The sequence below is a fragment of the Chelonoidis abingdonii genome, chromosome 1, assembly GCF_003597395.2.
Source record: "Chelonoidis abingdonii isolate Lonesome George chromosome 1, CheloAbing_2.0, whole genome shotgun sequence".
NCBI classification, from domain to species: domain Eukaryota; kingdom Metazoa; phylum Chordata; order Testudines; family Testudinidae; genus Chelonoidis; species Chelonoidis abingdonii.
Window position 1 is genome coordinate 348,316,032 of NC_133769.1, and position 15,270 is coordinate 348,331,301.

Sequence of the window (15,270 nt, forward strand, 5' to 3'; positions counted from 1 at the left end):
CATCCCTGTACACATAAGCAGGAATCACCCTGAATCATGTAATCCCATTTGCAGGGTTGCCAAGCCTCAGTGTTTTGTGTTTTTCTGAAAGCCCAAGCTCCTGGATACATGTGATTACCTAAAAAAATCTCAGATTTCACTTTAAAAAATAAATGTTTAACTCTCGGTTGCAGAGAAAAATTTGAAAGTGACTCCTAACGGCTACAAATACCCAGGCAAATAAAAAGAACCTCAAACTTATTCTTGTAAAAAACCTCAATTTTTAAGACAATCTCATGAATTTTTTGGGTGGGGGGGTCTGACTCATAATTTTTGAATGCTTGGGTTGGCAATACTGCAGTTGTACTCTTGGATTAGGGTGACCAGGCATCTTCATCTGTTCTAATGTAACTGGGAATTTGTCCTGGGTGTTAGTGGAACTGGCTGGGATATCTGACCACCTCTGCTGGCTCCAAATTCTCCCCAGCTCCTTCTAGTCTGTAGCAATTCCCACTGTGCCTGTCTCTACTTGCTTCACATACCTTTGGGCCTCATTCCTCATGGTTTATACCAGCTCTCTGCAACATCCCCTACCTCAGTGCTCTGGCTATCAACAGCAATCAGGGGTGAAGGTAACTTACAGGACTTACCAGTACTGCCAGAGTCCTGAGGGGGCGTGGCCTCACCCAGAAGAGGCATGGCCTCTCAAGATTTAAAGGCCCTGGGGCACCAGCTATGGCTGGGAGACCCAGAGCCTTTAAATCAACCAGGGGCTCCCAGCTGCAGAGATGGCTGGGAGCCCCCCGGGGCTCAGGGGCAAATTAAAGGGCCCAGGGCTCTGACTGTCAGGGGGAACCCCAAGCTTTGCGGGGCTGGGACAGGGATTTAAAGGGCCCAGAGCTCCTGCCACTGAGGGAAGTTTGGAGCCCTTTAAATCCTGGCCCCAGCCCGGCCGCCAGAGCCGTGGCCGGGATTCAAAAAGCTCTGGGCTGCCCGCAGCCACGGGGAGCTCTGAGCCCTTTAAATCCCGGCCCCGGCCCTGCTGCCGGAGCTGGAGCTGGGATTTAAAGAGCTCTGGGCTTCCCGCAGCCGCAGGGAGCTCTGAGCCCTTTAAATCCCAGCCACCGCTGGGATTTAAGGGGCTCAGGGCTGCCTGCAGCGGTGGTGAACTCTGAGCCCTTTAAATCTCAGCCGCAGCCGGGACTTAAAGGGCTCAGGGCTGCCCGCAGCTGCATGGAGCTCTGAGCCTTTCAAATCCCGGCCCCAGCCCAGCTGCTGGAGTCGCGGCCAGGATTTAAAGGGCCACGGCAGCCCAGAGCCCTTTCAATCCCCACTGTGGAAGTCGATGTGGTCCAGCACGGCGTACTGGCTCTTGCTGGTACGCCGTGCCAGACCACACCGGCTTACTTTCACCTCTGACAGCAATTCTCCTCATTGATACCCATTATGTGGTACCATAAGGGAATCCCATCACCTACACAACCCAGTGACAATTCCTTTTTTCTCTTAAAAATCATGCCCCTTTCACTCCAGGGCCAAGTCTCTCTCAAACCATACCTCTTCTAAAATCTGAGCCATGTGGAAACTACTGATATCCTGTGGGGCACAGAATTCCAAAGGCTGATTTCCCGGGGCGGGGGAAAGGAGGGGAGTCTTACCTTGCATGTAATCTATACTTTAGCGGCTCAAAAGCACTGTGCTTCAAAGAGAAATGGACTACAATCAACTTTTTCCAACCTTGGGTGGTGCACTGGCTTCAAAGGCAGCATACATGTTGTAGGGGAGAGATCTTGGTATTAGTGCAAAAATGATATTAATTTTATTATAACAACTTATTTTTTATTAGGTCATTGCAAACTTTAATGGAGGATAGGTCCATCAATGTCCATTAGTCAGGATGGACAGGGATGGTGTCCTTAGCCTCTGTTTGCCAGAAGCTGGGAATGGGTGACGAGGTGGATCACTTGATAACCTGTTCTATTCATTCCCTCTGAGGCACCTGGCATTGGTCACTGTCAGAAGACAGGATACTTGGCTAGATGGATCTTTGGTCTGACCCAGTATGGCTGTTCTTATGTTCTTAAACTTGTTTACATATTTATTGAACATTAAGATACAGTTACAAGAACGTTATAGCCAGGATGCTCGGAAATATAACAATACACGTTTAGCTAGTTATGTTACAAAATGTTAAAGCTAATCAAAGAAATTCAGGAAGATTTCTACTCCTATCTCCCAAGGATAAGCAAACATCAAGATGACAAACCATGTTAACCATGTTTTAGGAAGAAACCTGAATATGATTGGAATGTAGGGTGTATCAGAGCAATATATCTAGATACTGTGGGTTCTACCAACCTCCACCCTCTTGCAAGAAAACTTATTTGTGTTCTTAAAACCTTTAGAGAAAAATGTTGTTGGAGATGTTTTAAACTTTTGTTATTTCTTAAATGTTGAAATGACAAATACCTTTGGAGATATATGTTTGCAAAGATATCTAAATGTAGGAATAGTAAGATGTTTAATATATATATATATATATATATAGCAAGGTAATTTGATGCCATAAATGTTTACTAATATAAGAAGTCATTTAAGTATAGAATATTTATATTAATAGGATGCTAATTATTTACTGGCTGTGTGCAAGCAAACCCTCATCCAACTCCAGAAGACAAGAATAATCTCTTCTAAAACTATGACAAGAATCAACATTTTTTTATATTATCTAAGCTGTAAAAAAGACTTTCTAAGAGTTATTTAATTTTAAAAGACTGTTTGGAGAACTGAAATCTTTTATATAAAGAACAGGTGTGTTTGGACTTTTTCAAATCAGAACTTCATTTTCTGTCAAACTCTAATAAAGTTGAAAGAATATCTCAGAGGATGGATTAAATAAAAAGAAACAGTTAAAACTAGCTTTGAAAGTTATCTGATGCTTTTGTCCACAAGAAGAACAAAGGCAGCGAAAGAAATGTTGCATATTCATTAAACAGATTGTATATTCAGGAGCTGAAAGTGTCAGCTAAGCCAACTCTGAAGGCATCAAGCCAATGAAAAGGTGACAGCAACCAACTCTGAAACTAAACAAACCTGTGTGTTTTCTTGTAAATTTCCTAAAAATCGGAAAATGCATATAAAAGAGTCCAAAGTGAGCACCTCTCAGACACCCCCCCCCTGCTGTTCTGCTTAGACAGCAAACACTACACAACTTATCCTGTGCATCTCCACAAGCAAGCTGCCATGGAAAATTAAGAAAAACAGAGAGGACTCAAGAAGAAACCAACCCAAGGAAGACCTCCCCAAACTTTAACATGGACAGGTGAGAGAAGTTAACTAAAACACTGAAAAGGGATTAGATTTAAATTCATATAATGATTTTATCAGGATACTGAAATGCTATTGTAATTTAAAATATTAACAGTTTCTCCTTATAACCACCAGCTGGTTAGGCCATGTATTGCTGGAAAGGAGACGGGATAAACATTGGTAAACAGAGAGGTAGTGGCATTTAATTACACTTAGGATTCTTAATATTTGTAATTGGCCTGCTTTAAGATAGCTTCTTTTAATTAACTAATTTAAATATTTCCTTTGATTTCAGATGATTTAGTTAAGATTGTAACTTTGCCCAACTACAAACTGCTTAGTTATTATTAATAACTAGACAGGATTCACTTGTCCTTAAACACAATTTTTTTGCCTGTTTATCCACAGCTTTAAGCATCTAATAAGATACTAAAACTGAATTCGGAATAATAATATATTTTGGTCTTAACTTACCAAAAAACAAAAAGCACCCCACCACTGCCAAGGGAATCCACTCTAAAAGGTGTAATCTCTGCTAAAAGACCTCCACAGAAAGATACAATATAGGAGAGATCATTATAGAAGTATCAGTATTAGTATTTGTATTCTCTCATTTGTGTTATTTTATTTAATGTTTTCTTTCTTCACTAGTAAAATGACCACAATTAATAACTGTGATTATTTTGCTTGGTCTTAATCATGGTCTCCTAAGATACATAAAAGAATCGCTATGACTGAGTATTGGGAGTCACACCCATAATATGGCAATAAAAGAAACAATTAGTAAGAGCTGGCCAACCATTTCTCTAAACTAAATATTTCTAGTAATGTTTAAAATAAAATTACATGGCTCTCAACAATTAAAACGACGCCCCTATACCACACAATGTGTTTGGCACCTTGGAAGAATCACACCATTTTAATTTAATGCCTGAGTGCATACTGGATGGGAAGCTATGATCCACCTCTCTCACTCAAGTCTTCTTAGCTGTACTACCATGATGGCTTACAAGGGGCATGGTCTGTGTGGGCTCTACGGGAATCAGTGGTCTTTTGGAGGAATCTGAATGAGCAGAAAGTGGAAGTCTGCCACACTGGTATTGGCACTTGGGTTCATTGGTGTAGGACTGAGAGGCACTGAGGACTTCTTAGTGGGTGCTGTGCACACTCAACTCTTACAATGGAACCTGAGGGGTCACAGCACCTCTAAAAATTGGGCCCTTTTATTTATTTATTAGTGGCAGAGGATCACAACGCATTATATTTAGTTATTTCTGCCTCCCTTCAGAATGGACCGGGTATAGCTACGCAAGACCTAAAGCCTAGACGACTTCTTGCCTCCCATGAATTTATGTTTTGGTACAGGACAGAAGTATCTATTCCTGTCACACTGTAGAAGCAGCCATATGCACTCTAATATAGAGGTGTGAGCTTTCATTTCCACACAACACAGTGTTCACAAGGCTCCTGAATGATTAAGTCTGAACCATATTCGATCCTCTTCCCTAACGAACACATTTTTGTAACCCATGGTTTCAAACACTGCCTAGTGTAGTGCAAATAATGCTCCTCATAAAAGTTCCTTAACAGGGGCTAGAAATGGGACTGTGTATAAGACATTATGGGCAAATTGGTTCCAACAAAACTAACCCCCCCATCCCCCCCGCCGTGAATCTTTGTCCTAAAACTAAACGCAAACCAAATCTTTAAGTTTTTTTTAAAGGATAATATAACACGAAACTATCATTTCTGCCTCTGAAACGCCAAAATATCAAGAGAATAGCTGTTTATTCCAGTACTTTTCACATGACTGGAAGTACAAATGCCAGAAATCTCAGGAGTTAGCCTGTTATTGCAAGATTTTTTAGTTATTGACTCTAAAGGTTCAGACTGAGGTGTCTGAACTTTTGGACTTTATCCTACCTGAAGTGAGCTGCTGAATCTTTAGAGGTTCACAAGTTACCTGCTTTAACAGTCTCTTGGCATTCTGGTGCTAGATAGCTTAGTTTCCTCGTAAAGGTAATCTAGGTCATGCACAGCTGGCATGCATAATTTGTGCATATTTTTGACATCTGGCAGTGAGAACTATGTTCCAAGTCTGATACATATTTCAAGAATGTGTGAATTAGCTCAAACTCAGGCTTCCTGGATTATAATTGAATCTGATCAGTGAAACATATGCAATATTTTAATGGGTTTGTCATGCTTCAATCTATCAATATTTATTTAGCTACATCATTAAACTACTCTAGAAACAAATATAGTAGAACACTGATTCTGCTGAACGTGTCTTGCCAAAGCTATCACGTTAAAGGAACCATGAGGAAATTCATCCTAGTGTTTTGTGTACTATTTTTCCGCTTGCTATATTTATATGCATATAAATATGCAGCTACACACTCATTATGTTTTATCAGACAGAATACACACACCCACTTCTGAGGAAAGACTGATTAAAAGAACTATCTGTGGTTTGCTTTAACAAAAACTAACAAGACTGAGGCAGGTTAATTTTCTACAAGTATCCGAAGGGAGCAAATGCCACGGACCAAGGTTAAATGCTTTGGATGGTAAACAAGGGGTACCATTAGCAACAATGAAATACAAATAAGAATGGGAAAATGTAAACTGAATAGCAGGAGAAAATTTCTGTCAGTGAGCTCTATGGGGGGGATAGCTCAATGGTTGGAGCACTGGCCTGCTAAACCCAGGGTTGTGAGTTCAATCCTTAAGGTGGCCACTTAGGGATCTGGGGGAAAATCCATACTTGGCCCTGCTAGTGAAGGCAGGGGGCTGGAGTCAATGACCTTTCAGGATACCTTCCAGTTCTATTGAGATAGGTATATCTCCATTTATTATTATTATATGGATTCCCCATTGATTGGTACATTTAATACTAGACTGGACAAAGATACAGTTTCAAGACAGTACAGAATATACTGTAGGTAATAGTCCTGCACTGGCTTGGCTAGATGATATGATAGCATTGTGCAGTCCATTCTAGGAAAGTCTCTATTGCACAGCTTTTGTATAGCCAATAATAGCAGGGACTACTGTAACATACATTTAAACCGATTTGAAACACTTAACTCTATCATTTAACAATTAGCCCTTAAATGTGCATAAAAGACCTCAGCTCCAATATTCTGATGTTCTCACATGCACTCAGCTATCGGGGCCCTATTATCTTCCCTCTTCAGGACTCAAGTGACTCCAGCTGAAGTTCCATGCATTGAGGCCTGACCCAATCCCCTCTGAAATCCATGGTAAGACACTCATTGACTTCAACGGGAGCCAGAGCAAACCCTTAAGGAGGCTAGGTTGTCAGACTGAAGATCTGCCACACACATCTGAGAGCAAAATGTGGTGCACAGTCTTTATGGGCTGAATGCAATATACATAAATGCTGCAGCCTCATTGACTTCAGAGGAGTTTTGTCCATTGACACCAGCAGAAAACAAGGTACCATCTCTCTGTGTGTGTTTATGAGACGGGAGATTTAAATGTATTGATTTTACAGCAGCTTCTTATTTCACTCTTGGGCAAAGTGGAATGAAGAACAGAAAACTGCGCAAACAGAAGGAACAGATCTCTTATTATAACTGCTTGAAGTTTTTTACCTAGTACACAGAAGCAGAAGGAAGATGGGCAACTTAGTGAATATGTTGTCCATTCCCATCTGAAATCCCTTCAAAACTGTAGAACAATTCCATGAACCAGTGCCACAGTGATTAAAACAAAAACCAACCACACACAAAAATGCACATACCTGGAAGCCTGAGTGTAGGTCAAAAGGTCAGAAGCACTACTTGCTCCCAATTACTTAATGAAATACTTTATTGGTTTTCATCCCCCCACCCCAAATATGAACGAAAAAGGCCTTTCCATATTTATCACTCAGGTTAGAGGTCATCCTCACTTTCAAAATGCTGGGTGCAATCTCTAAATACTGACTGGGCAGTTTCTGACATGACCACACTTTATGTACATTTCAGGACTGTTATGGATTGGGTGGAAAACCACAGCAGAAGGTTTGTTGATGGCTCTGATTACTATGCCTCCAGCAAAGTGGCCTCTGGTCACAGAAGGTGAAAGTTCACCATCTTCCATTTACATCAATAAACATGAACAATTCTTAGCCTCAGAAATCAATTCCCACCATACATTTGCCACGTGCTCTTTAACTAAATGAATTGAAATGCCTCTTCCAATCTGCATCAGAGAAATAAAAATTATCCTAACCCATAATGTGGAAAGATTGAAGGTGAAGAGGGAGTAGCACTCACCATTACATGTGCAGCGTACATTTCTGTAGAAACGGGGACACACAAAACTAATTCGCGCTGTACTATAGGTCATCAGGGAATGGGAATCAATAGACAGGCTTTGTTCACAGTGCTGCTCCTGACAATCCAGTCCAGAACAATTCTTCTCCAAGATAGCCGAGATGCGAATCACATTTTCTAAGTGTCTCCTTGCATTGGTAAGCTTCTGAATCAAATAAGCAGGCTTATAGAATCCACCGGTGTGCATCTGAACTGCAAACAGCATGTCAAGCTGATTGGTGCCTGCCACAGGCTGAATGCTGATAATGTGCAGGCTATCTTGTTTCTGCGAGAGCACAGCATTCCGCAAGGTGCGCCTGAACCCATGCATGTGGAGCCCCACAAAATCTTCAGGGGAAACGTTCTCAAATCGGATGGTGATAGTGTTCTGCAGCATTTCTTGTATCAGCTGTTCCACGTGGACAACAACATCGATGGGCACTTGGAACCGGCCATCGCTGACGGACACATTCAGTGTGTACTTGCCATTATCTAGCCCTCCCAGGGCAATGATCTTGCCATCGTGGCTGTTAACCTTGAACAGACTTTTCTTTTCTGACTTCAGGGTGTAAGTGAGAACATCATACACATCTTGATCTGTGGCATGAATTTTTCCAATGACACCACCTGGAAAGTCATCTTCCATGGTGACTATAAAGATCTCCAGTGGAATGGCTGTTGGTTTGTGAATGCTTTCTTCAATAACCCGCACTTGAATGTAAGTGTGGGACACCTGTTGAGGCTTTCCAGCATCTTTAGCCTAATTTCATTTGGAAAGAACAAGCACACACATAAATCACAGTCAATAACAACTCCTCACTCTTCCTGTTCCTCCTCCCTACTACTATATTTATATAGTCTGTCATCCTGACACTCTTTCAAAGCACTTTACTAACTACATACATATAGAAACACCTTGCTCCCACATTGCAATGCTGCCACCTCTGATGTGGAATATAAAAACACCTTATGGAAATTAAGAAAACTATATCACAGGGTACATCTACACTACTCGCTGGATCGGCGCGTAGTGATCGACTTATCAGGGATCAATTTATTGCGACTACTGTAGACGCGATAAATTGATCCCTGATCCCTCTGTCATCGACTCCTGTACTCCACTGTGGAAGCAGAGTTGATGGGGGAGTGGTGGCAGTCAGCCCTGCGCCCTGAAGACATGAGGTAAGTTGACCTAAGATACGTCAACTTCAGCTATGTTATCCTTGTAGTTGAAGTTGCGTATCTTAGGTCAATCCCCCCCACTGTAGACCAGGCCTAAGTGAACTGCTGAGGGAAACATATAGGCAGACTGAAATGTGACCAGAAAACCACAGATAGAACTTGTACTCCGGTATTACATGGGATCTTCTATTACCACAAATGATCAGGTTTTTTATTTTAGTCTCACTCCCATTTGAATGATGGCCCTTCCTGCGCATCTGATGGCGCTTTGGTTCAGTATGGACTCAAAGAAGAGAGTGCAACCTACTTAATCATCAGGACTGCTTTCTGCAGCAGCTGGGCATGTTTCAGAAGTTTCTGATCCACCTTGACCCTGCTTAGCTTATGAGGATCTTAGAAAGTTTGGGTTGGTTTTTTTAATACTGCTTTCTGTATTGCTTTACCTAAATCACTCAAGAAACATGCTTGAAATAAAGAAAATTTATCACCCTCCAAAGATGAAATAACATGCATGCTCTATTACTAACAATAAAATATGAGAGTAGAACTGAGCTTGGACAGCTGACTCTGTGACCCAGAGCACATATGATAGCATCATTTGCACTTTTTATAGAGACCAAAAGAGCAAGTCTGACAAAAAAACTCAAGGCCCTCCTGACAGAAGGCTGTGCAAACCTGGATCAATATCCTTTTTGTGTAGTAATAAAAATGGTCCATTCAACTCACTATTAAGATTTACTACTCATTCTGAAGAACAACAAAAGAACACAGACCTGCCACTTGATCCGGAGATCTTTATTGGAGAATTGAATGTGGTTATAAAAATCAACAAGGAAAAAGAAAAAAACAGAGAATGCTAATAATGCTGTGCCTTCAAGAGGAGCAGTGGGTGCTGAGCAACTCTGAAAATCACTCTCTGTCATTGTGAATAGGGCTGGAAAGCCAAAAAGGTAACTTTGTTGACCTGTCCCTCCTCCGAATTTAATTTTAATTAAAAAAAACCAAAGGAGGACAGGTGGTAGAGTGGAAAGAGAGGCTCTTCTTTAAGCTGCCCTGAACTGTCAGATATGCTAGTGGGGTCCAAATACTCCAAACAACATTAAAAATGTTTTAATTGTAGAAGCCCTTAAATAAGAAAGGAATGTGAAGGGTCTATTAAGCCTCCAAAAGTCAACTACAACTTTTTTCTGTACATTCTGATACATTTTAGACTATGATGTCTATCTTTTACTCCACTTATATCACAGTCATAGGTACATCGGTAAAATTGCAACCACATTTCCATTACATACGCTATATATAGCCAAACCAGAACTTTGCCTAGGAAACTTAGTTTGGTCTGAAAATTGGCAGTTTTATAATAAAGGCTAAGGAAAGGTTTGGTTTTTTTCCTGTAAGGCTTAAGAATAAAATGGGTTTCAATGCTTATGAGTTTTAGGCTTGCCGCAGAATAACACCCAACTGTTTTCCCCCTGTAAATCATGAAGAGAAACAGACAATGTACTTTTGAATCAGACGTCACAAAAATTACTCTAGTCACGAAGCTCCTCCGTAGCAACTTCTATTATTAGCTCTTTTTTCACCTCCCTTATAAACTAAACAAATCTGGACATTTTTCATGAGTTCTTGATTTGTTTCAGAAAATGTATCACTACATTTGCGGACTTTGGAACTGATGTGATTTCCTTCCCTATAACAATATTTTGTCGTTGCTCTTTTTGTTGTAGGTTTATATATGCAGAAGGTATTTTTTTCTGGTTATTCTATTCCCCTACTTTCCTTCCTGAGCTTTATAAAAAAATTAACGAAAATCTTAAATCATATGCTTGCTACTCACAAATCTCATTCCATACAAATAAAAGTGGCAAGGTGGCTGGTTACCTATTTATATTTATATGAAATTGGGTTTGTGAGCAGTGAAGGAAATGTATTGTTTGTGCACTGTATATTGCAATGCATTATGCTGACTAACTGAATAAAATCAATTAAAAACAAACTAAACAGGCAACATAAAAATAGTGGCAAAAATAACATGACACTAAGAGAGTTTTCTTGGTTTGTGCTGACATGCAGTAATAAGGCCATACCTGCACACAGAGCATGTATTCAGTTGCTACCATGTGCCTGAAGATAACTGCAGATCTCAAAACTCCATGTGGGTCCAACATAAATTCCTCCTCTTCATTGCCAGTCAGAATGGTGAAGGTAAACGGGGGGCCATTGTGAAAAGAATCGTTGTCTGTCACTACCAGCTGCAAAATACTTGTGCCCACGGGTTTATTCTCCTTTATGCATATGCACAGTGTATAAAGAGAAATTACAATCACCATATTGTTAAAATAACATTCAGAATACACAAGAAAATGGTTTTTGCACAGAACTTCCCCATAGTTTTACATTCCACCCCATTGTGCTCCAGTTACACACATGCAACACGATTCACTTGGCGGGAAGCATAGAGATGACTGATACAGAATTTGACACAGCATCTCTAGTGAGGTGTCCAGGTTTGGGGTTTTTTTTTAAACCACCACTGTATTTGTTATACATGACCATTTGTACACTGAATAAAGTGAAGAAAACTTTAAACTCTTATCTGCTCATCACCCAGCTTAGGGTTAGGCAGCCATTGGTATATTTAGCAGGACCAACATGCATTTACCAGGGTGATGCTGTGCTTGCCAGTCAGATTTAGCTGTCCCCAGTACTATGAAGGTAATCACACCACAATGCTGCTTCATAACATTTTTCATGACTGCACCCCAGTGTGATCATGCAGCATTGTGATACAATGTTCATGGTTTTCCCACAGGACACACTGAAACAGATAACATAGGGTTGCCAGAGATTTAGATCCTCTCCAAACTCTTCCCCCAAAAAGACCTCTGACCCTGTAAAGGGAGAAGTGCTAGAGACTCCATGGAGTCCGCTAGGGACTTTGCAATTGCTCTTGATTTTATGGGGAAGGCACTGAAATACCACAGTGATTGGGGACAGTATAAAACTCTTAGATAGATAGATCCATCTTCACAGTACCAGGCGTGGAATACACTAGTCAAGAGGGCAGAAACCCTTTTCAGAGGAGTATGGGAAATGGAAATTCCAGAACTTCTTTCATTTTCTTCTCTCCTCCTCTCAAAGCCTCATGCCCTTCCGATCAAGGAGAGCTTGAACCCTTTGTTTACAATTTGAGCTTATTCATTGTCTAGCTGTGGGACAGACAGGAAAGACAAGAGAGCCCAAAATGGCAGCTGGAACCACTTCATTTGCAGAAGAATAAAAAACATTTCTTAGACATGGGGAAAGTTTCTGAACCAGCTAGGATAAATGGTAAAATCTGTGGCAGATTCTGAGGAACCTCAGTAAACACAGAGTCCTGTCAAAGAGTTAAGAAAAACATGCTTATCCTTTGCTTGAAAGGAGACAATTTGATATACCTTGGGCTGATCAAAAGTAACTTAATGGTAACCAAATGCTTTCATGTTTAAAGGTCAGATCAGTTTTTGATGTGCAGGATAAACTTACTTGAATTACAGCTGTATAGTTGGCCGGTGTAAATACAGGGCTATTATCGTTCACATCAGAAATGTCTATGTTGACCGTCACAGATGATGACAAAGGAGGGATGCCACTGTCTCTTGCCTGAATAACTAGCGAATATCCAGACACCTGCGAGAAAAGGTGAAAACATTAAATCAATGTGAAAAGGGTCCTAAATTTCAGCAATCATTCCTTTCATCCTGTGTGTCACGTACCACATTCTATGGAAAGCTGTCTGGCCTCATTACTTGTCTTGCCCTTTGTATAACATTTCCCTGTTTAGTGCTTCACTGTGTCCCAAACTCTGTTTTATAAGGCTATCAATAATCTGAATGGCTTCACCATGTTAAAATAACTGTACCAGACAACGCATACTGTAGATAATGGTACACTTCGAAAACAAACTGCTTGGTGCTTTGCGTATAATATGCAAAATTAGCCATTACAACTTTAACTTACAAGCAAGCAACTCAATACTTTGAGTTTCCTAGGTGTCAATTCCAAAGTTTTGGTCAGGTTCCAATCAAATCAGGATTTTAGGAATGGGTTTCAAGACACTTTTGTACATGATTTCTGAGAACGTGTCGCACTATCTATCCAACATGAAACATTTCTGACATGTCCTTTGCAAAGTACCAAGGTAAAGTTCATAGAGAGGTGGCCTAAATGATTTGAAAAACACTTTCAGTGGCAAGTAACACCAGTGCCTCTGTAACCCCTGCCCTGGATAGGTAGCTTGCAGCTGGATATCATTTAACTGCCACTAAAGAGACAGATTTTTCTGGGTACTTATTAGAAACAGCCACACAATACATGTCATTAAGGAGAGCAGCTGTCTTTAAGCTTTTGGGACACATCTTTACTTCAGACTATAGCACAAACCACAGGGAGCCTGCAGCACTATGTTTAAAACATCACAACAGCACCTGGGGAATGACTTTTCTTATTTCCCTCTCTCCTATGACAGGCTTTGGCTGATTCAGAGTTGGTTGTGTCTTGGGACTTCTACGAATAATATTTTTTCTGTTTTTTGTCTTTCTGTGCTCTCTATCACTCACCTTGGATTTAAGGACTTGACCTGTCTATATGTTTACCCCTTTGAAATGAGTATTGTTTCTCCTTCCAAAAGTTTAGCCTATACATTTTTTTTGTACATGAATGAGGAAGCCCTACAGTGATGTCCTAGAGTATATGCTATATTCTACGTATTTCAGAGCTGGGCTTGCTGTATTGTCTCTGAAGAACATCAGAGACAATGGGCCAAATTCACTACTGATGTAAGCAGGTGCAACTCTGCTCACATTATGTAACTGCCCCTGTTTATACCAGTGGTGAATTTAGCCCTACATACATGTTTACATGAAGCACACGTGTGTGTCCTTTGCAGCTATACTAAACACAAACATTAAATTAAAGCAAATGAAGAAATTAAGGCTATCCTGTTAAAAATATATAGCACCTATCTAACCTATAGACCACAATGCAGCAAAGAACAAACAGATGCACTGACCTCATGACTTCTGTGTTCTTAGCACCACTAGTGCTACCTGCATTGTTTGGGCAAACAGACAGGGATTTCCCTATGTGTTGTAAGATTGCTGAAGTCATGTAACTTTCTCCTATGCTCACACTAACACTAGGCAAACCATCTTTGTTTGCCAAAAGCTGTTATTTGAGAGGCAGGTGAAATGGTGATAAGTTGTCTTGGGTGAACGTTGTACTGGGGTAAACAAAGCAATGGGTCTCTCAAATATGGCTCTCTCTGTAGTAGCTTGGCCACTTTACAACACAACCTTGCTAAAGATATGTCACACACATTGCCAATTCAAAGTTGAGGTCTTGGCTCTGTGCCTAGTGTTACTGTCCAGAATGTGTTACAATCACTGTTATGTATGTGTATGATAGAAACAGGTGGCAGCTCATTAACACTACAGCTTTCTGCATTGTCACAGGTCTGTTTTCTTTAATCTGATCTTATGCCAGTGGAGAGGGGAGCATTTCAAGCTCAGTTTACTTGGAGAAAGGACTGGGGTGAAAAGAGTGAATTAGGCAATATTAGAAATAGATGATAGAATATTTTTAGTGACAATTGCAGACTACATAAATGACAAGCCTGCAGTCATGCAGAAAGCCCGCAGCACAGCTGAAGTAAATATACATATGCAATTTCTAGTAAGTTTAGAAGCCCAGCATGTGTTATCTTACCCTTTCTCTGTCCAATCTCTTTTTAACCTTTATAAGTCCCAAAACAGGATCAACTGAAAATTCATTGTCCCGATCACCATTCACTATGGAAAAATGAATCTGGCCATTGGTAGGACTATCCTGGTCTTCTGCTATCAACTTTTTGAGAAAAGAATAAAATTAACTATACAGATTAAGAAATATTTCTATGGTACAATAAGAAATCAAACCCCCAAAGGAATAACTTTACATTCCATCAGGTTAGTAGATATAACTTACTGGACAGTGCATGTTTGTCTAAAAGTTCTCTCATCATGAATTTGGAATGGGAAGATTATTTGCAAGGGGCAAGCCCATGTGTGTGTTACACAAGTCATATGAAACAAGTACCAATGAGCCCTTCGTGTCGCTGCATACTATCATGCATTTTGTTTAGGCCACATAGAATTATAGGGTTAGAAGGGACTGCAAGGATCATTTTGTCTAACTCCTTGCCAACATAGAATAGAAAATCATAGAATCATAGGGCTGGAAGAGACCTCAAGCGGTCATCTGGTCCAGTCCCCTGCACTCAAGGCAGGACTAAGTATTATCTAGACCATCCCTGACAGGTGTTTGTCCAACTTGCTCTTAAAAATTCCCAATGATGGAGATTCCACAAACTCCCTAGGCAGTGATCCACTATGACCCCCAGATCCCTTTCCGCAGTACTCCTTCCTAGGCAGTCATTTCCCACTTTATATGTGTGCAA

At 40.6% G+C, this 15,270-nt stretch overlaps 1 protein-coding gene across 1 annotated transcript in view; it reads right to left on the reverse strand.

The window, feature by feature from the left end:
• FAT3 (FAT atypical cadherin 3) overlaps window positions 1–15,270 on the reverse strand; it is a 518,717-nt gene that overhangs the window by 50,146 nt on the left and 453,301 nt on the right. The window contains 4 exon segments of the mRNA XM_075061745.1: window positions 7,575–8,373; window positions 10,883–11,080; window positions 12,321–12,464; window positions 14,541–14,678. Of these exon segments, the coding sequence (XP_074917846.1) occupies window positions 7,575–8,373; window positions 10,883–11,080; window positions 12,321–12,464; window positions 14,541–14,678 (1,279 nt within the window).